At 49.1% G+C, this 24139-nt stretch overlaps 1 protein-coding gene across 7 annotated transcripts in view; it reads right to left on the bottom strand.

The window, feature by feature from the left end:
* The window catches only part of ANKRD6 (ankyrin repeat domain 6), a 161642-nt gene that overhangs the window by 2162 nt on the left and 135341 nt on the right, over nt 1-24139 (bottom strand). For 6 of the 7 annotated variants that reach the window (XM_084789090.1, XM_084789093.1, XM_084789095.1 and 3 more), the window contains 12 exons: nt 23495-23593; nt 21591-21689; nt 20401-20499; nt 18410-18508; nt 17538-17615; nt 15124-15228; nt 13901-14032; nt 13400-13585; nt 12330-12482; nt 7112-7225; nt 5308-5434; nt 1745-4104 (listed from right to left, as the gene is read on the bottom strand). In XM_084789090.1, the coding sequence (XP_084645216.1) occupies nt 3560-4104; nt 5308-5434; nt 7112-7225; nt 12330-12482; nt 13400-13585; nt 13901-14032; nt 15124-15228; nt 17538-17615; nt 18410-18508; nt 20401-20499; nt 21591-21689; nt 23495-23593 (1836 nt within the window). In that variant the 3' untranslated portion in view covers nt 1745-3559. Of the gene's footprint in view, nt 1-1744; nt 4105-5307; nt 5435-7111; nt 7226-12329; nt 12483-13399; nt 13586-13900; nt 14033-15123; nt 15229-17537; nt 17616-18409; nt 18509-20400; nt 20500-21590; nt 21690-23494; nt 23594-24139 lie in introns of those variants that run through there. The other variant, XR_014780602.1, reaches the window with a different exon arrangement.

The raw sequence follows: 24139 nt of genomic DNA on the forward strand, positions 1-24139 counted from the left end.
TATTCACCATGAAGCCATTTTATCTGGATTTACAGTTGTACAACCTGAAATGTCTTCTGGAAAGTGTTCTGTTTGAATGCCAAACTTGTTCCTAGAATTTAAGATCTTTGAATAATTGACTTTATGCATATGAACTAACAACAGTCCTGTTATAAAGGCAAACCTTTAATCCCAGCATTCAGGAGGCAGAAGCAGACAGACCTGAGTTCTAGGCCAGCCAGATCTGCATAATTGAACCCTGTCTTGAAAAAAAGAGGGGCCGGAGAGATGGCTCAGAGGTTAAGAGCACTGGCTGCCCTTCCAAAGGTCCTGAGTTCAATTCCAGCAACCATATGGTGGCTCACAACCATCTATAATGAGATCTGGTGCCCTCTTCTGGCCTGCAGGAGTTATATACAGGTAGAACACTGTATATGTAATAAATAAAATTTAAAAGAAAGAAAAAGAGATTAACAAATGGAAGAAGGTTTTACACAAAAGCCTAACAACAGGTAAGTGACAGCAACCAGTTTAGAACAGTTTGCCCTGTATGGTTTCCCCCCCTTTAAAAAGCGCCACCTAGTGGCACATTTCAAGCTCCTGGCGCAGCATTGTGTGGGCGTGCCTGAAGAGTATGCTGGAGAGTGGAAGCTTGAATGTTACTGTAAACAGCAGCTGTACGCATGGGAGACACAGATCAGAGCGGCCAAGGAAAAGGCATCACAAACAGAAGCAGCCTGCATCTGCCTTGGAAAAGGAAAGGATTCTACAGAATCAGACCCAAAGAGACAAAAAAAAAAAAAAAAAAAAAGGTGACCATTACGCTAACAAATCAGCTAGCACAGGACTTGGAGAATTTCACATTGAATTTAGATGTTAAGGGGCTGGAAAGATGGCTCAACAGCTAAGAGCATACTACTCTTGAAGGACCAGAGTTCAGGTCCCACCACCCAGATGGGGCAGCTCACAACTGCCTGTTACTCCATCCCATCCCCAGGAGAGCCTAGCATACACACACACACATAATGAAAATAAGCCTCTGATTATTTACCATTTGTGGTTACTTTAAAAAAAATCACTATTGTTTTTTAAGGTGCTATCCTGTCTTTCACCTTGTGGGTTTAATCCCAAACACAGATTGCACCCACTTTGTGTTGATGCAAGACACCTGATGGTGACTTTAACATTTGCTCTAAAGTGGCTGGGTGCAGGTCCTCTTTCAGGAATTGTTTGTTTGTTTTTGGTCTTTTGAGACAGAGTTTCTTGGCTGTCCTGAACTCACTTTGTAGACCAGGAAGACCTTGAACTCACAGAGATCCACCTGCCTCTGCCTCCCGAGTGCTGGGACTACAGACGTGTGCCACCACCACCACCACCACCACCACCCTGCTTATTTTCAGGAATTCTTGAGAGCAGTCCGCAGAACAAATGACTATAAAGGTTAGAATACTGACAGAACTAAAAACAATGTTTAATGCTTACAGGAAACACAAGTTCAAGGTTATTTTTTTAAAAAATTTATATATATATATATATATATATATATATATATATATATCATGAACAGCCTGTATTTTGAACTCCTCAACTCAAAAGTGATGCTAGGACTAACACATCCATTTCACTGCAGACATTTAATGTGCAGTATGAGGGATGTGCTGACAATTACTTCACTGTCTTATAATGTGTTTTTCCACAGCTGTTGACACTTTTAGGCCTCGGCTTGAAACATGTCCTGCATGAAAGTATGCGGTATAAACAGCTGTTTGTAAAGGTACGGCTGGTTTATTTGCTTGTTTTTGCACATAGCACAAAGGGAAAATACACACCAGCTCTGCAGTGCTTCACAATGCGACAAACCCAACACTGGTGTTACAGACAGAACATGATTGGCCGTGGGGTTCATTCCTTTAATCCCAGAACTCAGGAGGCCAAGACAGGAAGATCATGAGTTCAAAACCAGTCTGGATTACACAGTAAACCCTTCTGAAACAGCAAAACCACCACCACTTAGGAAGTCAACCCTTTGGGTAAGGGGCTGGCTGGGCTTATTCAATAGCCTGGTCTTTATGCTTTAATGACTTGACAAAAATATCCGTTCACAGTGATAAGCTGCCTGCTTCTGATAGGTAGGAGGTATATTATCAAAGTACTGCCACCGAGGGACGCTGTGGTCTAGACTTGATGTTCAGTGACAGTTGATCTCTGCATTTCTCAACAAGGATAGCTTGAGGTAATACGTATTCTAATAGTGAGACTGACTCCTGCTTGGAGCATAGCTTGCTGAACTCAGAGTTTTCATCTCTTACTTAGTATCAGGCAGTTTCCAATTTGGTGTATACTGAGGAAAGATCATACGGGAGCGAGTGACATTTTGTTGCGGGTAGTGTCACAGCAGGGCTCAGGCAAGTGAGCTGAAGACAGGAGGACTCCAGCGAAGGAGACGGGGGAAAAGGGCTGCACCTCCCAAGATGCTGAGAATAGAGACAGGTCAGTCACAGAGTAACGACTCCCTGGATTCTGCACTCACAACTTTTACAGGAATATCTATATCTCTCTGGAGTGTCTCTATAAGAAAAAGCAAGGGCTTGCTTGACAGAGGGATAGATGCATACCACTGTGGGAAGATCGTCACTTCTCTTTGGCTCAATGAACAGCATTTTAGTCACGATCCATGGACAGTGCTTGTTAGGGTCTTAGGCTTAGAGAAAACAGAAGTTTCTATGCATATGTAGATCACGTGGAGACGGATATAATCCATGTTCCAAAGGGTTAGAAGACAAAGCCAAGGTTGCGGCCAGGATGTCTTCGCCACCTCAGTCCGGCACATTTCACTCAGTGAACAAGTAAAGCTTGATCTTCTTCAGGGAGAGAAGCCAATTCACAATGGAACCTTTGTGGAATCGCCTTAGTTCTTTCCAAAATACAGAACAAAAGCCTTGAGTTCAGAAAGGTAGTCCATGGTAACTGGCTGGCGTTGGTGGGTGAATGTCTTTCCGGTAATCTCAGTTATTTTGGCTAAAGCACACGGTGGCTGATCAATGGTTTAAACCTTCCTCATTTGACAAACATTTTCAGTGAGCAATTACTCTTTCTTTACATGACCTTTGAATGTACTTTAAGACACACTGGACACTGAGATCATTAAAGTGTATCTCCTCCTCTCAAAATCTAAAAGGTTGTCACCCAGTTAGAAGAGGAGCCTTTTGAGAGTGACAGGGAGAAAGGGGCTCTCCTCACCAGTCCTGGATCTGCTAGAAGACCCATCGAGGCACAGCAGGTGTGTTGACGTGGGCAGGAATGACTCCTGGAGTTCTGACATGTGTCACATCACTGACCCATAGACTTAGGCGCACACCTTCTCTTCTTGGTGCAACTCACTTTTTAAGGACATCTTCCTGAGATTCAGTGTAACTAGCACATCCTTGTAACTTCGGGGCACAGGAAGTATGTGCCCACAACAGATCAGTGACTTCTAAAGGCAAGTCCATCTTAGGCATGATAACCAAATTCCTGGGACACAGTTACATTGCTATTACCAAGGCAGAAACCCTGTTGGGTTCCCCCTCAGGGTCGGGTCCTACTTCTGCGCCTTTGTCCGCAGCTTGGCGAGCTCCTCTTCCAGACTTCTGATGTGCTCCTTCAGGATGGCCTCATCTTGCTGGGCTTTCTGACTGGCCTGGCTGCGTGCTTCCTCGATTTTTCGTTCATACCATTTTTCCATCTGTGTGGAAACGGCTTCAAAAAAATACTGGGTTAGCTCCAGGGCTTGCGAGGCATCTCGAGCATCGCTGCCTGCTGCTGACGGCTGCTGCCCACAGGGGCTGCTGGCTGTGGGCTGTTGGCCTCGATGCTTGGCCTGCCCACTTCTCCCAGGCTTTTTGGTTTGAGTGCCTCTGTTGACGAAGGACCCAGGCTGCTGCTCACACCTGGGAGCCCCATTCAAGGGGCAGGAGGCTGCCTGGGCCTTGGCCTTCCTGATCCGGGAGCCTGTGCATTCGGACGGAAGCAGCTCCTGCTGTTGTCTGTCGGCAACAGTGGCACTGGGTCCCTTGTCCTTGGGTCTCACGACCTGAGAGGAGCTGTCGGAAGCTGCTGCTGGCCCTGTAGCTGTCACTGGTGGATCTACGGTTATTTTCAAAGGAAAAACAAATGTCAGAGTACATCCACACTCAGCCACAGGACAGGGGTCTCATTCCCCTTAGAGCCTAACCAGGCACCACCCACCCACCGACTGCTCTGCCTTTCCGGGTGCCACTCACCTGCCTATTTCCCTGCTCTTTCTTCCCCCCTTTTCCTCTAATTACTCATTTTAGTTCATCAGGGCTTTTTGGGATTCTGTGGTAGCCACAGGACTAACATACAGGACAGATTTCTGGCCTATCCTTTAGCCTGTCTTACCTGTCATAGGAGTCTCTGGGTTCTGCTTCTAATGCCTAATAATGACAAGCTTACCAAGTGTCTCAACACAGAAAGTGTGCTACGAGAAAGACGTCATTTCTCTTCATCTCTGGGACACAAGCCTGTGTACCAATTTGGTTTTCGGACCTTTGAGACAGGGCCTCCTAAATGCTGAGGTCAAAGGCATGTGCTATCACACCCCGTGGGAAACTTTTTTTTTTTAGGAGTGATTTAAGGGTTACAGCAGGAGCTGAGAGCAAGGTAAGCCGTACTCCTCATCCAGCTCAACCCATGCTCCATTCACCACATCAGTTCCATAGCTAGTCCTAGCATGAAAAGTGGGCTCAAGATGTTTCTCAATGTGTTGGCACAAAAATAAAGCCATGTAGACAGACAGGGCTATATTAAGCACCTATCAAAGTTCTCTAGTAGGGGACTGGAGAGGGACTCAGAGGTTAAGAACACTGGCTATTTTTTCCAAAGGTCCTGAGTTCAATTCCCAGCAACCACATGATGGCTCATAACCATCTATAATGAGATCTGGTGCCCTCTTCTGGGGTGCAGCCACAAATGTAGGCAGAATAGTGTATACATAATAAATAAGGGCTGGAGAGATGGCTCAGAGGTTCAGAGCACTGGCTGTTCCTGCATCCAGGTTCCTGCCTTGAAGTCATGCCCTGACTTCCCTCAGTGATGGATTGTGACCTGGGATGTTTAAGCCAAATAAACCCTTTCCTCCCCAAGCTGCTTTTGGTCCTGGCGTTTAATTACATCATGTCAATGCCCCCAACTTTATCCCTCACCCTCACGTGTCTGCACGCTTCCTAACATTTGAGCCTCGCTGTGTCTGCTGCAGCCCTGGAGTATGGACAGCATTCAGCTCAGGAAGGGGGAGGAGGGGGCAGAGGCTTCCAGTGTGTGCGTTACCTGAAGAGGAGTCACAAGGAGATGATGCGTTTTTAGCTCTAAAGGCCCGAGACTCTCCAGAAAGCCTCAGCTCCAGGTTCTGGATCTTCAGCATACACCAGGCTTTTAATTCCTCCACCAAAGACATCTAAAACAACACATAACACACAGAAGATTGAGCTTGAAAAAGTTTATGAGTTAAGCATCAAGAATGAAGTTGGGAGCCGGGCGTGGTGGCGCATGCCTTTAATCCCAGCACTCGGGAGGCAGAGGCAGAGGCAGGTAGGTGGATCTCTGTGAGTTCGAGGCCAGCCTGGTCTACAAAGCGAGTCCAGGACAGCCTAGGCTACACAGAGAGACCATCTCAAAAAACCAAAAACATGAAGGAAAAAAAAAAAAAGAATGAAGTTGGGGCAAGGGCCTGGAGAGATCGTTAGCAGTTAGGAGGCGATGGCTCTTTCAGAGGACCTGAAATCTAGTTCGAGTCACCACCAGTTTACAGTCTGTAATTCCAGTCCCAGGGGATCCAAGGGCACTAGGCACACATGCAGACAAAATACCCACAAATATAAATAAATAATCTTTTGAAACAATTTTTTTTAAAATAAGGATTTATTTATTTACCATATATACACAGTGTTTTGCCTGCATGTATACCAGAAGAGGGAACCATTATAGATGGTTATGAGCCACCATGTGGTTGCTGGGAATTGAACTCAGGACCTTTAGAAGAGCAGTTGGTGCTCTTAAACCTCTGAGCCATCTCTCCAGCCTGAAACGATTTTATTTAAAGGATTTATTTTATGGGCTGGTAGGATGGCTCAGTAGGTGAAAATGCTTGCTGCCAAGTGTAAAGACCTCAGTTCAATCCCCGCAACCCAGGCCGGGCGTAGTGGTGCACACCTTTAATCCTGGCACTCGGGAGACAGAGACAGGTGGATCGCTGTGAGTTCCAGGGCAGCCTGGTCTACAAAGTGAGTCTAGGACAGCCAAGGCTACACAGAGAAACCCTGTCTCAAAACACCCCCCAAAAAATAGAACAAGAAAAAGAAAACAAAACAAACAATCCCCACAACCCCCATAGTAGGAGAGAACTGACTCCCCCAAGTTGTCCTGAGCTCCACATATGTGCCTTGGTATGCACATCTTCTCCCCGTGCCCCATAAAAATCTGTCTTTGTGAGCATGTATCCATGTAGCCCTGGAGGTCAGAGGTACCCTGGTGGTGCCCTAGAGCTGGGGTTACAGGGAGCTGTGCAACCCAGCGTGGGTGCTGGGTCCTCTGAAGAGCAGGGCGCACTCGCACCCACTAAGTCATCTCTAGTCCCCAAGAATGAACTTTTAAGTTATGACACTTGAGGTTGCAACTGGCACTTATAAAGGTTAGGGATTACTCACCCTCCCTCGGGCCAAACCTACCACCAAACCAAGGCTGTGAGTCACCTAGAACTCGAATGCTTAAACACCCTGCAAATTTTCCATACCGGGTGTTTTGGTTGCCCTCACAAATCACTAGTGCTCGTCCCATTTCTGTGGACCTGGAGAAGCAGTAGACTCCTGAAAGGGAAACCGATGAACGGCCAATACAGGGAACAGACTTTGACAACAATGGCCTTTCCAGCATACCGTCCGGCAGGCTCGGCCACAGGCTCACAGAGGACCACACGGTCCTCGCTACTGACTTTGCAGGGGCTCCAAAACCAACAGGCTGTGGAGTGCAAATGGTCCTTGCACTCTCAGCCTTCCGGTTTGCATTCTAGACCTGGGCCGGCGCAGTCCAAGTGTGGGGAGCCAGCAGCGAAGGACTGCCAGGCTCTGGCTCTGACCTGGCGTCTCTCTCCCTCCTGCCTCTCCGCAGCTGCATGCTGCTGCAGGCGATGCAGGCATTCCGTTCTCTCTGCTGACAGCCGCTCCACCATCAGTTTATCCAGAACACACATCTAGGGATGAAGGAGACAAATGCACACTGAGATGATCTAAGAATGGTCTCTGGCCTCCACCCATGACAAGAGTCCACAAAGCAGGCAACAGACCTCAACGGCTCCCTGCGCCCTACATAGCTTCACAGTATGAAGTGCTGGCTTTTCAGAATTCCTGCACATACTTCTTCTAAGGCCACTGTTGTCCCTTCCCCACCGCCCCCACCGTAAGTCCTTAAAGGTGCTATAAGTTCACCAAAAATATACAACAGAAGCAAAAGCAGATCATGTAGGCAAGGATTCTGAGGGGCCTTAGAATCTAAGTGCTAGCTGGGCAGTGGTGGCGCACGCCTTTAATCCCAGCACTCGAGAGGCAGAGGCAGGCGGATCGCTGTGAGTTCGAGGCCAGCCTGGTCTACAAAGTGAGTGCAGGATAGCTAGGGCTATTACACAGAGAAATCCTGTCTCAAAACAAAACCAAAACAAGCAAAAAACAAAACAAAAGAATGTAAGTGCCAAAGCTCTCAATAAGAAGAACTATGTTAAAACCCCAGTGAGCATGTTTCTTAGTGCTTCGTTAAAGGCAGTCACAGCTCGCCCGGGGAAGGGAGCAGAAGCTATTACAAAGCCCGCTGAAGAGAACAAGTACTGCCACCAATGAATCAAAGACCTTCCAGGGCCTTCTATCACTTCCTGTATGGCCCCGACGCCTGTGCTAGACCAGGCCCAAAAGAGAACAGAGCTAGTGTTGGAAGGAGCCAGGCACAAAGGCTTCCTAGTGAGCTGTCCTGTGTAGTAATACACATGGACTTCCACAGGGCAGCTGTACCAGCGTCTGAGAAGGTGTGTGAGCCTCCTCCTTGGGGTCTCTTGTGTTCCCATGTTTGTCTGTGAACTGCTTACTCTCCCTAGTTCTCAGGAGGTCTTCTCCTCCTCTTCTGCTACAGAGACACCCACACCCAAAGCAGCCAGCTGTGCAGGGTTTCTTTCAAACTGACAGCATCTGGGGCTGGAGAGATGGCTCAGTGGTTAAGAGCACTGGCTACTGGTCCAGAGAACCCCAGTTCATTTCCCAGCACCCACATTGCAGCTCACAATTGGGTCTGAAACTCCAGTTCCAGAGAATCCGAAACCCTCACACAGACATACATGCAGGCAAAACACCAATGTACATAAAATAAAATCCTAATTTAAAGAAAGAAAGAAAAGTGACAGCATTGGCCCAGGCACCTGATTTACACTGACAGGGTTCATGTCTTGCCTTTACCACCGGGAAAGAGGCCCAACCTTGCCCACCAATCAACCACCCTCTCCACACAAAAAGACCGCAAGGATCCAGCTTTCACCTGGCACAGCCCTTTGGGGCTACAGACTGGCTAACACATCACAACCTGAAGAGTTTTCAAATACTCTTTCCACAAAATGCAAGAGGCAAGTAAATCTGAAAAGTTCTCAGCCTCTGTGGGCGTGGCGGTGCACCCTTTATCCCTGCATGATGGAGGCAGAGGCAGGTAGTTCTCTGCGAGTTCTAGGCCAACCAGGGCTACAAAGTGAGACATTGTCTGAAAGAGGAGAGAGAGAGAGAGAGAGAGAGAGAGAGAGAGAGAGAGAGAGAGAGAGAGAAGAAGAAGAAGAAGAAGAAGAAGAAGAGGAGGAGGAGGAGGAGGAGGAGGAGGAGGAGGAGGAGGAGGAGGAGGAGGAGGAGGAGGGGAGAGGAGTTAGAGTTCAGCTTCACCATAAACAAGGAAACAAAACTTAAACAGTAAAATGTTCCTCATTTAACATGAACTTCAAAAATAAGATACTAAGCGATAGCAAAATTTTGAGACAGAAACTCAGATACTGGTGAAAATGTAAACTGATACAACCTTCCCATGGGGCGATCTGCCAGCGTTTGTCAAGAGCCTCGAATGTTAGCACTGGCCCAGATTATCCTAACGCTAAGCCCAAGTCTGAGAATGGGCCAGCCAGCTAGATGACTCAGTAGGTAAAGACACCTGCCACCAAGTCTGAGAACCTGAGTTCAGTCCCTGGGACTCACATAAAACTCCCACTAGCTTCCTCTGACCTTTACCACACACACATTAAATTAAATGTGAAAACATTTTTGGTCTGAGATGTAATTAAAAAAAAGTCCCATATATAAACTTTCATCTTAACATTAATCATAAGAATAGGAGAAAAAGTCTAATAATAAGCGCTTAAGTTAATCATGTCATATTTGTCATATTAATAGACAATATTACACAGCTGAAGACCTGAGAAAGTGCTCGAGATGAATAAAATTAAGTAGAAAGGCATGCAAATATCATTCTCCCCCATGGGGGTTGGGAACATTGCACGAGGAGCTTGGCCATGACAGATCTCCAGAGAAACCAGGAATGTTAAGCACAGGACTGTGTTTCCAATGGGAAAAATGTAAAAACAAACAAACAAAATCCAGAAACCTGTTTTTCTATCCAGAAAGCTGAGAATTGGATTCCATTAACAGCCTAGTGATCTACGTTATCTATTGGGCCAGGATTTACCAAGCTCCTACAACCAGGACTGGAGGTGGCCAACGGCCCAAATGACCTCCATGCTCTCTGTGTGATGGAGACCAGGGAGACCTTAAGCCAGCACAGGTAGCCTGTCTCTAGAATCCACCTTCTTGGAAGAAATGACATGTACCCTGAGTTGAGTCATAATGTAATTGTGTGTCCTTATGCACTGGGTAATGTATTATACCAGGAAATATTTTTTTTTCCTCACCAAATTATACTGGGCTTAAACGTTGGGACTAAACCGCCTGATATCAGACTCATGAGAAATTTTGATCCAGGCTGATAAGTCGATCTGAACTGAGTTTCCACTCTCAGCTCTCCGTGGTTCACTTCTCTGCCTGGCACCAGCAGAGACCCCTCACACAGGCACGGGGTCGCCCTGGGAAGCGCACTGAACCATGGAAAAGCAAGCTGCCGGAACACAGTGGGGTCCTAGAGCTTGTCACGGTGGTTCTGAGTGACCAGAGAAACCTTTCAAGGGAGAGGAAGCAGCGCTGGTGGAAGGTGCTAGGAACCACATTTCTTTCATGGGGAGGACTTTTTCTGAAACATACTATTCCTTATGGTTTCTTAAAGCAGATCTTAATGAAACATCCTACTCACTGCACATTTCTTATTGATGACAAGGAGAATATACCTTCATGGCAGAAGAAAACATGTGCCCAGCTTAGCATCAGTAGCCCTGAGGCAGCTGGAGCTCACGCTACTAACCATGGTGTATGCTCACAGAAGTATTTATTGGAGCCTAAGTAACTGCTGATCTGCTGTTCACAGACATTAGCGACAGCACTTGGAGGTCTTGCTAGTCACAGGCTTGTGGGCCTCTCTCAGAATTCCAATCATGGGGTTAAATTAAACTCCGTGGATCAGCATAGGCCTAAGAATTCACCTCCCCAGCTTCCGCTGCTGTCACCTAGGGACCACACTGTCTCAGATCTTTCTGCCGGCAGCAGTACAGGGAAGAAATCACCACCTAAACAGCCATGAAGAAACTAGGGACCAACTCCAGAAGGCAGCAGGCCATGTAAGACACCCAGTGTGTGTGCTTAGGAGAGACAGAAAGCTGGGAGGGACTGGGAGCCACTCAAAGAGACCACAGAACCCAGCAGTCAGGTACACAGAGAATCCTAGACCAAGAGTAAAGTCAAGCAGCTGGGCTTGGCCACACACACCAACCATCCCGACTACGTAATAAGTTTGGGGCCAGCCTGGGCTACCTGAGACTTTGTCTCAAAAAGATTAAGTAAATAAACAACATGTGGAAATAACTAAATAAACCACTCGGGAACAACTGAGAAAGTCTGAACGTGGACGAGACACTGTGCGATGACGGCTGATTCTCCTAGATGTGATGACTTCTATGCTTATTCCTGGCAGGCGCACTGTGACACACTGAGCGACGCGGCAGGACATGGCGACTTAGTCTCCCTCAGTTCCAGGAGAAAAATATTGAGGCAGCATGAGGGACCCAAAGCAGCTGGCTAAGAAGTGAAGCTGGGTGTGGAGCCTCTGTTTCTAACCCCAACACTCAGAAGGGGATCAGAGTCCAAGACCAACCTGGGCTACATAGTGTGACTTTTTCTTAAAACAAAAACAGAAAATTGGCTGATTTTACAGTAAAATTTACTGATTTTACTGATCTTACTGCGAAGAATATAAGAGTATCTGTTATTTCAGTCTTCTCTCAACTTTCTTTTGAGTTAGACAGCTTTCCTCATAAAAAGTTGAGCTGGTGGTGACCTCAGTTTGTAGGTACGTATTTAACACGCTTGAAAGCCTGGGTTCAGTCCCTAGCACATGATACCAGGCGTGGCTATGCAGACCTGTGACCCCAGCATTCAGGAAACTGAGGTAGAAGAACAGAAATCCAAGGGCTCCTCAGCTACAGATGGAGTGAGTCTGAGGCAAGCTTGGCTCCACAAGACCCCATCTCAATAGAACACAGAGAAAGAAAATAAGCTTAAATATTAATAGTACTTTTAATCACCACAGGCTTGTGGGTAGCTTATCTTCCTCTCTAATGTTTATTTTTCTTATTTTCCTTTCTTTAAAAAAAAATGCTCTGTAATGAATTTTTTTTGCTTTTCTTTCTCCTGTTTTTTTTTTTTTTTTTTTTAAAGAGACAGGGTCTCTCTGTGTAGCCCTGGCTGTCCTGGGACTCATTCTATAGACCAGGCTGGCCTCGAACTCAGAGATCTGCCTGCCTCTGCCTCCTGAGTGATGAAATTACAGGCGTGCGCCACCATTAGCCGACCCCGTCTGCCTGTCTCTGTCTGTCTGTCCGTCTATCTGTCTGCCTCCCTCCCTTCCTTTTTTTAAAGAGACAAAGTCCACTATGTTGCCCAGACTGCCCTTGAATCGGTGATGCTCCTAACTCAGCCTCCTAAATGCTGGCAGTACCGGCATGTGCCACTATGCCTGGCAGGAACACACAACTTTTATGATCCTAACTTTCTTTATATGCCCGAGGCTGGCACATGCTAGGCCAAGACTCTCATACTGAGCCACGCCGTGAGCCCTAACACCTGTAACTCACTTTCCGCCTCCACACTTGTCCCCAGGAGGCCAAGCCATGTGCTTACTTGGTGCTGGGCTTTACTCTCCATCTGCCCCAGCTTGGCGTTCACTTTATCCTGCACCGATCCCAGCTCAGCTTTGATCTCTTCCACAGTCGCCTCCAGCTGGTTCTCCAGCTTGTTGATTAGGGGTTCACAGCGACAGCCCTTTATTGGTGCCTAGGAAGGAATGAAAAAGGCATCCGGGGCTGGAAAGAGGGCTCGCTGTGCAAGCATGAGGGCCCGGGTTCAGATCCTAGCACGCATGTAAGAATCTCGGGATGGCCAGCTGTGCGTCTGGAATCCCAGAGCTGTGGGGAGCAGAGACAGGAGGCTGGCTCACTGGGACCTGCCGGCCTTTAGGTTCAGGGAAAGACCCTGTCTCAGAGGAATATGGTGGGAAGTGACAGAGCAGCACCCAGAACCCTCCTCTGGCTTCTCCAAGTGTGCACACATGCACTCAAACACATGCACACAAATATACCATGCTCACAAATATTCTCTCTCTCCTTTACACACACACGGGGGGGGGGGGGGGGGGACAGACAGACAGACAAGCAGACACACATATACACGAGAGAGACAGAGACAGACAGACAGAGACAGAGACATACAAACACAGTGAGAGACACAGGAGTGGGGTTTAGAAATTAGCCCTTCTTTATTCAACAAGGGCTAATTTAAAAATCATCGTGAGCAACCACTGTGCTGGGCAGGACACCAGTGGGAGGCAGAAGATTTAAGAGGCCAGACTTATCACCATGCTAGCTTTGGACTGTTCCACAGCTGGAGCTTTGGGTCCAAGGCACTAAGATTCAGAGGGTGAGACACAGTACCCTTTAAGACTATCTTAAAGAGGCTTGAAACCACTCACTCTGGGGCCCCAAGACAGAAGGCCCCTAAGGATGGTTCGGAATGGTACGGACAGTCACTTTCTTCTGGGGCCTACACGGCAGGGTGCCCCTGCGCTGTTTGGATTGGGAGCCTTGTGGTTCACACCTTGCCAAGTCAAGACCTGAGGGGCCAACGACCACCAGCGTAGGCTTCACCAGCCCGCTGCCCTTGCAGGGCTCTAGCCCGTCGCATCTGTGCGGTACCTGCATCACTTTTCCGTCCTCGCCCCTGTACAGTGTGTATAGCTGGTACGCCCTGAACCCATGGGGCGGAGGTGGGGACCAACATCGATGTCTGCTCTTCTTTTTGGGGTGGTGATGACTGTGCAGATTCCTTTGGTGTCCAGGCTGTTGGTCTGCTGCTGGGGTGGGGTCAGAGAGTGCTGACACCTGCGAAAAGGAAGGGCCACCACCTCTAAGTCCCTACAACACCTACTGGGACTGACAACCTGCCAGTGTTTCCCATCTCTCATGTAATGCTACATAGTATAACCCTGTCTCAAAAATAAAAAATAAAGAACCCCACCTTGCTTCTGGGCTCAGAGCAGCACACCCAGTAATACGTGAGCACCATCTCCTGCATTAAAGCCAGGAGATTCTGTGCCCATACCCAACTAGCCAGACAGAGGAATGGTGTCCTAGCTGGGCAAGATGCCCCAGACCCTCCTCCAAGCCAGCCCCCTCCCCTTTCTACTTGCTCTTGACCTCTGGCCTTGACTTCCTCCTCTTGTCATCTTTTCTGGGCTCCTGGGAAGCTGGTGGGCAGTCTCTTCTAGCTTCCTCTTTTTGAGGAACAGCTTGTTCACTGCTGGGGGTGTCTCCTGCAGAGACACTTCCCTACAAAGGAAAAAAAAAAACCAAATTATTCCACTTGAGCCTTTGGCCTCTCACCTCAGCTGGGTACACTTGTGCTTGCAAGACTCCATCCAATAGTGGACTCATGGGGACATTAGCCAATGACAGAAAACCTCTGCATGGTGGGCAGGCTCAGCAGCAGCTTCTGGCTGGCTGGCTGGGTTTCCCTTTGTATGAGATGAGGCATGTTCTTGGGTGCATTCTTAGGTGCTTGGATGAAAGGGTGCGTGGCACCATGCCCATCCTATATGTCCAGAAAAGGTCTCTCTATCATGGTCCCTGCCAAGAACTCTCAAAGAGCTGGGCACACATCTTTAATCTCAGCAGAGGCAGCTGGATCTCTGTGAGTTCAAGGCCAGCTTAGTCTACCTATCGAGTTATGGACCAGCCAGGCTTACACAGTGAGACTTTGTCTCCCCTGCAAAAAAAAAAAAAAAAAAAAAACCTTACAAGGGATGCTATATTGCTCACTGCACAATGGCGCCTGCTGAGGGATGAACGGAGCACAGGGGACTCCTACCCAAGATCACATCCCATGTTCTATGCACTCCCGGTGTGCCTGGTGCCAGCCTTTTCTGATGTACACACAGCAGCCATAAGAATAGCCTTGGTGCATTCTCTATTTAGAAACCATAGAAGCAGCCTGCCCTAGTGGGTCTGAGAATCACCTAGAAAGCCTGTTCCAACAGGCCAGGGTGCCCACCCAGAGCTCCTGATCCAGCAGGCCCAAGCTGAGTCCCGAATCTGCATTGCTAACAAGGCCCCAGGTGACAACACGGGCATCGCAGCTGAAGAAGCAATATTTTACACAACTCAGGGCACGGCACAGGTATGTCCACGATGGGACAAAGGCCTCGGGCACATGGGGCATGCAGGGAGAATGAAGGCTACACACACACACACACACACACACACACACACACACACACACACACACACACACGGGATCTGGAACAGACCAGGACATGAGGTACGGAGCAGCAGCCCAAACCCAGTGGGAAGGGCAGGCCGAGGAGGGCAGCAGTGGGGCTGGACAAGTAGGCACCTGGGGCCTGTGGGAGAGTCCCTCGTACCTTGCTCTGTGCCACCTCGTCTCTGGGCACAGACTGGGCCCTCCTCTCTTCCTTGAGTCTCTCTCTCCTTTTCCTCAGGCTTCGCCCACGGCTGAAGCGTAAGATCTAAAAGAGACATGGTTGTAGAGATGAACAGAGGCATCAGCCTGTGGTGGAGAGCTCTCCCTGGGCATGGCACCCCAACCTAACAGAACCCACAGCCTAGGGGGCAACACCAGTATCACAGAGAACTCTGGCCCTCCTATTCCTCCCTAGTCTTGTGCTGAGCACAAGACACGGGTAGGATATTGTCTCTGGTTTCGAGAGACTTCTATGATGGTAACAACACAGGGCATTTATGTACTACACTGGCATGGCCAGACAGGTGTGCACAGCCCAACCCCAGAGCACGCCACTGACATAAAACTAAGACAGGAATGGCATGCCGTGAGGCAGCCCTGCTCCAGGCAGCTTTACTCCCCACTTCCCGGATCCCTTGACCAAAGTGAGTGCCAAAACCTCAGTTTAATTCAGACATCACTGAGGTGTATCTGTAAGCCAACGGACAAACGGTGGCTCCCCACAGGAGGACTGTGCCTAAGCACAGCACTCTCTGCGGGCCTGAATGCTGCAGCCCACAGGACATGGTGCCCTGTGTGTGTGTGGCCAAGGATAAGGCTGTGTGCATTATCAAATTGCTAAGTGGTGAAATGGCAGACAGATGGGCTGCTGTGGAAACGTCTGTGGGACTTTTCTACTTTCTGATTCAGACAGATCAGCACATGTCTATCTTCTGCAAAGCAGACACGAGGTGGAATACCACATCCTTGCACCAATGGGGTCCCAGGACCCTGACTAGGGACAACAAGGGCATGAAGAATGCAGGGACACATGGACACATGGACACACAGACACAGATAAGCTGAGGCCAGCGTGGCTGTGCTCTCTGATGGAGCGGCTGCCCGGAAGCTCAGCCTGTTTATTATGTGCAGTTGAACAGGCAGTGGGGACTATTATATGCAAAGTAGCAAGGTTTATGGTATACAACTGGACAAGGAGGCAGGTTTAGCTAATTGCAGTATGCAGTCTTTAGACTGTAAGCATCCGTGGGGGAAGAGTTATGGTGAACCGTTTTTGCCCACACTTTCAGCATCCACACGGGGAACAGAAGGACTAAGTCCCTCAGTGCTCAGCACTGGAAGCTCATTGGCTCTGCCACCCTCCCAATATCAGCTGGGGAAGGCTCTGCCACTCTCACAGGTCTGGGGGACTAGGGCCCTCATTGTCATGTCAACAACGTATGTTCCCTCAGGATCTCACACGCTTCCTATAGTGGGCCACTACACTTCTAGCAGCTTGTCACCCCGAAGCCCACATCGGAGCGCATGGATATCCAGACGCCAGTGAACAGGACCAGCTCCATGTGTCGCCCTCACAAAAAGAACTGCCAGCAACCTAGAAACTGCTGCCAGTCACATCAGCATGTCTATAAAATGAAGAGACACACTGTGCCCCGGTACCAGCAGCATGGTACCCAGAAGCTTCTTTTCAGTCCCCAAGGCTCCATAAGAGGGTCAGATCAGCGTTTCCGGCCTTGCTCCGGAGGAGCCTGCCTTCCCAACACTAAGGAAGTGACTGCTCCCACTGGAAGGAATAAAGGTGAACATTGCTAAAACACCACCCTGTCTTAACTATGCCATGAGGCAGAATGGAAACGGTAGGCCCAACTATGGAGAAATTGTCTGTGGAAGGGGTAAGTCTGAAGGAAGAAAGGCTCCAGGAAACCAGGGTAACAAATCCCTCTGGTTACTTACTGTCAGCCTTGACCGATGACGTCAGCCGTCATTTCTGAGTAAGGAACGAAGCACCCAGATCCGATTTAAAAAGAGGGGGGCCGGGTGGTGGTGACATACCTCTTTAATCACAGCACTTGGGAGGCAGAGGCAGGCGCGATCGCTGTGAGTTCAAGGCTAGCCTGGTCTACAAAGTGAGTCCAGGACAGCCAGGGCTACCCAGAGAAACCCTGTCTCAAAAAACAAAACCAAAAAAAAAAAAAAAAGGGGGGGGGAACCTATTCTGTTCCTTATTGCCTCTGGGGGATATTTCCTTTTCCATCTGGGCAGAATGGTCCCCTGACTTGCCTTTCTCTGAGAAATGCCTCTCACTTGCTTAAGGCTCTTGTCTCGTACATTGTAGGAGGCCCACCCTCTCCAGCCATAGCCTTTTTCTACAGTGTTTTAAACTGGAACTTCTTCCTTGGCCGGGCAGCTAAGAAGGGAGGGTCCAGGAAGCTTGTGGCAGCAAAATCACACCACAGTGAGAGAATGGCACCCTGGATAAAAAAGAGCGCCTTACAGACTCCTCACTCTGCACCTCACAGCCTCATAGCAGAGGAATCCCAGCTACTGTGATCCCACACGACCAGGAAGTCCTACCTGGGGAGCCTTGGTGAGGAGTAGAGCGACTTCGGGATTGTTGTGGTAGCGGGCACTCTCCAGTGGGGTCTGGCCTGCCTGAGGAAGGACACAGGAAGACAGATGACAAAGGGGCAGGAGGAGTGGGCAGTTCCACTCCTCGTCACACCTGGGTGACGCCTAGGCCTCAGCTCCTCGGTGGAGCACATCCCAGAGGCTCCTTAATGCTCTTAGCCTCAGAGGGCAGGAAAGAGGGAGAGGTAAATAAACTCCAGGAAGAGCAAGGTGGACACTCCTGCTGAGCAACACAAAGGCAAGAGTTCTCCTACAGGAGCAGCCTCAGCCAGGAGTGTAAGATTAAAAAGCCAGGGGTGGATGTCGGTGGGGTTCCAAGAAAAAGGAGAGTCCCAGTCACTGTGGACAGCACCTGACAGGTTCAGCGCTATAATGGAGGAAGAAGGTGAGCGGGGCAGGGTGAGATAGACAGAAATTTAAAGAATACTGGCTTCAGTGCCCCAGGCCCCTTGGAGGAAAAAGGGTGCCAGCTGTGGGACCTACAGGGGTGATCAGGCATACTGGAAAAGACAAGATGGAGGGTCAGCTTCTTGCGGAGAAAGGCAGTGGCGTTCTGGGCTTATCAGCTGGTCAGGAGGCCATCTTGAGGCCCACGTAGCAGCTTGTTGAGAACCCCTCAGAACTCTGCTTTTGCCAGGCTGCCCTCACTCACCCCAGCCCTGTGTCTAAAAGGGTTGTTAACTCCTGGGGCTGCTCTGAGCTGGCACGATCCAGACAAGCCCCCGCCTCCCCACCCCCCGGGGCAGCGGCTTGGATGAGGCTCACTGGGTCCTTAGGGGCTGCGAGTCTGTGGAACCCACCGCCGCGGTTCAACTTACGTTGTTCACAATGGTCGTGTCAGCGCCAGCTTCCAGCAGGATTCGAACTACCTTCTTGTGATTTAGGGCAGCGGCCACATGGAGGGCCGTGTCTCCAGCCTGCAAGCAACCAGAAGATAGCTTGCTCAAACAGACCTGCCAGCCCTGGGCTAGCTACGCATCTCTGCCTAGGATCCAAACAAGACGTGCTATACAAATGTGAGGCTTTCCATGCAGTGCATTCATCACATATTCCTGCCTGCCTGAAGAGCCCGGAAGCCACAAACCAAGACCATATATGTAAGGATGCTGAGGATGGAGGGCCTCCCTCAAAGCCTCCGAGAGACAGGCTGAGGGGCTAAGACCGGGTCACCCAGAGCTCTGGACCTCATGGGTCGGCCCAAGGAGGTCAGAGTTGGAAGCACTTGGCTTCTGAGGAAAAGCTGAGGAGAGAGCTTGTGCCCGCCCCTCAGCCAGCTGCAATGGACCAGGGACCCTGGGACAGTTCATTTGCAGGTTCAGGAGGGAACTCAAAGGCCCCAAGCTTTGGTTAAGGCTGGCAGCTCTGCAATCCCACCTCCAGCCTGTAAATTTTCATACTCTCTTTATACAACCCAGATAATCATCCCTGAAAGGAAGGCAGTGCCCAAAGGTGAGCTGCCGTTTCCACTGGGAATGACGGACGTGGGCCAGAGCAGACGAGGCGCCTCAGTCTTCTTCATCTATGGGCAGTGTGCAAAGTCCATCTTTGAGTAAAGACAAATGTCCATTCCACCCACATCCTTTAGTCCTGTGTGTTGGGGAAAGCTCTGTGGAAGTGACGATGCCCGGCGGCCCTACTCCTACACCTGATTTCACTCAGGTGCAGCGTGGGTTGGATGTGGGAATTTGGGAAGGTGGGAATGAGATTGGAGGGTTTTCGGTTTTTGGTTTTCAGTTCCAAGGTCACAGTCACATGCTGCTAAGGCTGTTGGGACGGAAAGGTGGGTCACCTCTGACCTGGAAGTTACTGGGGAGCAGCTTTTGATTAATGGCTCTTAACCTGGCACCTTTTTCAGGAGGGAGATTTGCAAAAGTATTCTTCTGAACACAAAGCACAGAGATTTGGGCTCTTTTGCATGGGGTGGGACTCTGGATGGCACTTTAATGTCTCTGATGGCTGTTACAAGTGGCCAGGGAAGGTCAAATGCACTGTAATAGGGTATATTTAAGTTGGCCCACGGTCTAATTTTAATTCCAGGTTTATGAACCCACCCCCACACCCAAAGGTAAGGGCTGCATTATCTAGGAACCAATCACCCCAAGACAATCCATCTTCTTTACCCGAGTGACTATGGGAAGCCACATCCATTCCAGAACCCTGCATTGTTCACAGCTTCGCTACCGAACCCCACGACACTGCACAGGTACAACCAGCCTTGTGCCCAATTTTACTGCTTTGGTTTTGTTTGCTTGGTTTATCCGAGACAGGGTTTTTCTGTGCAGCCTTGGCTATCCTGGACTCCCTTTGTAGACCAGGCTGGCTGCAAACTCACAAGAGATCCACCTGCCTCTATCTCCCTGAGTGCTGGGATTACTGGCATGCGCCATCACGCCCGGCTCTTGGGCCCAATTTTAAAGAAACAAGAGATCCAGCAGTTTGCAGGGAACAGAAGGACGGAATTCATGAGGCACCCAGCCTCTCGCTTCTTTTCTACTCCGCACTCCTTTTCATAGGTTTCCTTGATAAAAATTCCAGTATAAGCAACAATCATGGCAAGCTCTCCCAAAAATGTTCACCATGCAACTGTGGTGACGTGCACAGGGATGACAAAGAGACCTGACTAGGGATGGAGGCAGCCAGATAAGCCAGGGCCACTGCAACAGTGAGACACCCACCCAGAACAGTGGTGGTAGAGTCCCAGACAAGTCAGGGGGTGACAGTTCCCAGCAGCCTCTACCCCTGTCTGCACCTCGCTGGGCAGCCATGTCGGGAGAGAGCCCGTGGCCATGAAGGCAGTGTACACACTGACCTGGTTCTTCTCATGAACAGAACAGAAAGCGCCGAGCAGGACTCTAATGATGGACAGGTGGTTATACCGTGCAGCCACGTGCAAACAGGTGTCTCCCGCCTGTGGGTGGAAATCACACTATTAGCACAGGTATAACAGAACAACAGAATATAACAATGAAAAACGTCATCACTTTAAAAAGCTGGCAGACAACTGTGTGCTACAGCCCCAAGTGTCTGGAATAAACAAAGACCAGCAACGTCACTTTGGAAACGAGTGTTCCAGCAGAGACATAATACAGCGGGAAGGATGCTCTCATCCCCTACGGAAGAACACAGCTTAGGGAGCTGCTGAGTCAGAAAAATTCAGAACCCATCACAACACTCTACAGGCTCTGGCTGATGTTTGCCTTCTGACTAGACAATCACAGCTATTGGACTAAGAAAGAGCCAAGGTTAAGGGTCATAAAATTCGAGAACTGTATTAAAAAAAAAAAAGTCTGCACTCAAACAGGGAAATGATGGCTTAAGCCACAGGCTTTCCAAAACAAACAAACAAACAAACAAAAAAACCAGGAGGAAGGGTGTTCTTGAGATCCTCTAGTGACCCACTGTTCCAGCCGCCTTGCCAGCTCACAGGAAGGACACTGCAGTTACCAACAGCTGCCCTTTGAAGAGGCTAGGTACTGACTACCTCAAAACAGCCCTGCCTGGTACTGTCCCAGACAGCAGCAATGCAACACTCAATGTAGGTAGATTTTCTTAAAGCATTTACAAGAGCAGTGGCTCTCAACCTTCCTAATGCTGCGACCCTTTAATATAGTTCCTCGTGCTGTGGTGACCCCCAACAGTAAATTTTTTGTTGTTATTGCTACTTCGTAACTGTAATTTTGCTACTGTTATGAATCATTAATGCAAATACTGTTTGGGGAATAGGGGGTTGCCAGAGGGGTTGTGACCCACAGGTCACAGGCTTTCGAACCCTGCCAGATACATGGTAAAGAAACAGTAAAGTAAACTTGAGGCATATGTGGAGAAAGTGGCATTTCCCCTCCCTATGTAATCCCTTAGTAAATTTGCAACATCTTAATTCAGCGATTAGGCCCCAAACACTCTGGCCCTTTGGTTTCTAGATGTTAACACTGAATCCTCTTCAGGGGTTCTTTTCCACAATTCTATATCAAGCCTTGAGAAGTTGGTTCTTTCACCCACATTATTTTTGAGGTCAGCCCGGGAGCCGCCCAGCAGGAGGACGCGTGTGCTCTGGGAGTGACTGTTCTGGCAGGCCAGGTGCAGAGCCGTGTTCCCTGCCTTGGAGAGAGGCAGAGAGGAGAGAGTTAGCAGTGTATACCTGCAGGGACCTGCAGCGCACGGTGAAATACTCACTCAGGGAGAAGTCAGCCATTGTCACATTCTGCACAGAGAGAGGGATCCCAGCAGGTGTTTCAGCGTCCCCTCTGCCCCGACACTTTGACGCTGAGCCCTGCCTCTGCCCCTGTTAAGGCAGACCCGGGCTACTTTATGGTCTTAAATCTGTCACATGCAACACACATGCTTAAATCAAGGACTCCGCTAGCTCTCCTAGCTCCAAGCTCAAACCTGCCCACGAGGACTGGAGCATCCTGCTTCACCACACTTCGGAGAGCCGATGTGGGAGCAGTGAGAGCCAAGAGATTCCAAAGGTCAAAGCGGCTGCAGCAGGTTGTCTGGGACCCCACGTTACTACCTCCCCTGCTGAGTTCAGTTCAGTGTCTCCAGGAGGTGAGGCCCCAGAGAAGTCACAGCCCCAACGGAGACTATTTCTGATTGGCTGATTGGTGTTAGATCTTGCTCCTGGACCTGCTGCTAAAGACCTTGTGTGTACAGGGATGTTGGACTACAGATACTTGGTTTCTGGTCTTACTGTGCCATAGCGTGTGTGTGAGTGTGTGTGTGTGTGTGTGTGTGTGTGTGTGTGTGTGTGTGTGTATGTGTGTATATGTGTATAATGCTGGCATGCCATGGTTCTCATGCCACTCCTCCCCAGGCACAGACTCACTCAGTATGCCTCCACTTCTCTATGTGAGACTGCCAGACAGAACCACCAACCATGCAAGTGCATTGTGGGAAATTCTCAGGTTCCTTAAACATTGGCAACCCCTTCTCAATACAACTGCAAATATTTTAAGAATGCTGACAACGGTTCTTTTATTTTTAAAATAACATTATGTTATTCAGTTCTGTTTAGAAATTTTGGAAAAGGGACAAAAGTAAAAAAAAAACAAAAAACAAAAAAACAAACACCCAAAATTAGTAAATTCAAATGCACAGCCACTGTCAATCTTTTGGTGCTATCTTTCCAGGCCTAGTTATAAAATGTAAATTCACATCAGCACCGAGGCTTGATATGTGGCCATGTACCCCTGTCATGCTCTTGCGTGACTCGTAACATTATTATCAAAACAGCGATTTAAATTATATTGACTATGTTTATTTTGATTGAATAACTTTACACTCGTCTCCTGCACTTTGTACTGCCTTTACTTATCACTAGCGTAGGTATACACACACATCACCATTTTAAGAACAGACCCCTCGGATGGTAGCCACCATACAAATAAGTAACAACTTCATTTCCTTTTAGGTGATATAGGGGCTTGACCTTGGGACCTGTGCATGTGAGGAGAGTGGTCCACCTGAGCCGCATCCCCAGTCCTGCAGAACCACATTCAATCTACAGCTTGCCTCCCAATCCCACTTCCCCAGCCCACTTTACCACGCCACGCCGCTACGATGGACTACCTGTACCCGCATTTCAGTTCTCTGCTCACATTTTCTGTGCCAACTCTCTCCTGCTGCCCTTCTGTACTAGTTCAAATGGTAAGCACGGGTCCCCAGCAGTAGCCAGGACCTCTCGCACTAGCATGGTCTCAGGCTGCGGCATACTTGCCCTGCCTGGAGAACCACCAGCCCGCCCCCCTCAGCAGTGAGCCTTCTGGGTGATCTTGTCCCCGCAGCAGCGGTCTCCATGCCCCAGTGAGCTCTACCCAGCTTCTCACGGGCAGGAGACAAACGGAGACAAAGATTCCCACAATCCCCCTCGCCTGTGAAGGAGGAGGTTAGCTGCCGGGCCTCACCTTGTTCCTGGCAAGCACATTGGCTCCCGCTTTAACGAGCAGCTTGGCTGACTGGCTGAACCCGTGCCAGGCGGCTTCATGGAGGGCTGTATTCCCATCCTGAATAACACAAGGGCAAGACAACACATTAACCAGGCTCTAGCTCTTCCCACTAAAACACCACACTGGGGTACCTACAGGGCCTTCCGTAGCTGGTGCCCATCAGAACCACAGAGCACAGAGAAAGATTTGTGTGGCCAGCGTCTTCATCCTCCAAGTAACAGCGGAGGACAAGAGCGCCATTCTGGATACACGGAAGAGAAGCCACCTCCTGAGGTGCAGCAAGTGGGTGCCTGGGTCAGTTTCCTTGGAAACATGCCATCGAGGAAGGTTCCAGAGCCTCCTACAGCTCTGGCGCACTGTCATTCCCAGTTCCATGTCTCCCAGGTGCCACCATACTCCAGATACTAGAAGCCCTGCAAAACAGGCCTTATAATGGCCCAGTAGATAGAAGATACCCCCACCCATTTCTTCATAAAAATAAATAAATAAATAAATAAATAAATAAATAAATATAAAAAGGTTTAGATATTTAAGATAGGGTCTCACTATTTAGCCCTGACCGGCCTAGAACTTGATATATAGACTAGCCTGGCCTCAAATCTA

Source organism: Acomys minous, assembly GCF_964271855.1.
Source record: "Acomys minous genome assembly, chromosome: 1".
Taxonomy (NCBI): domain Eukaryota; kingdom Metazoa; phylum Chordata; class Mammalia; order Rodentia; family Muridae; genus Acomys; species Acomys minous.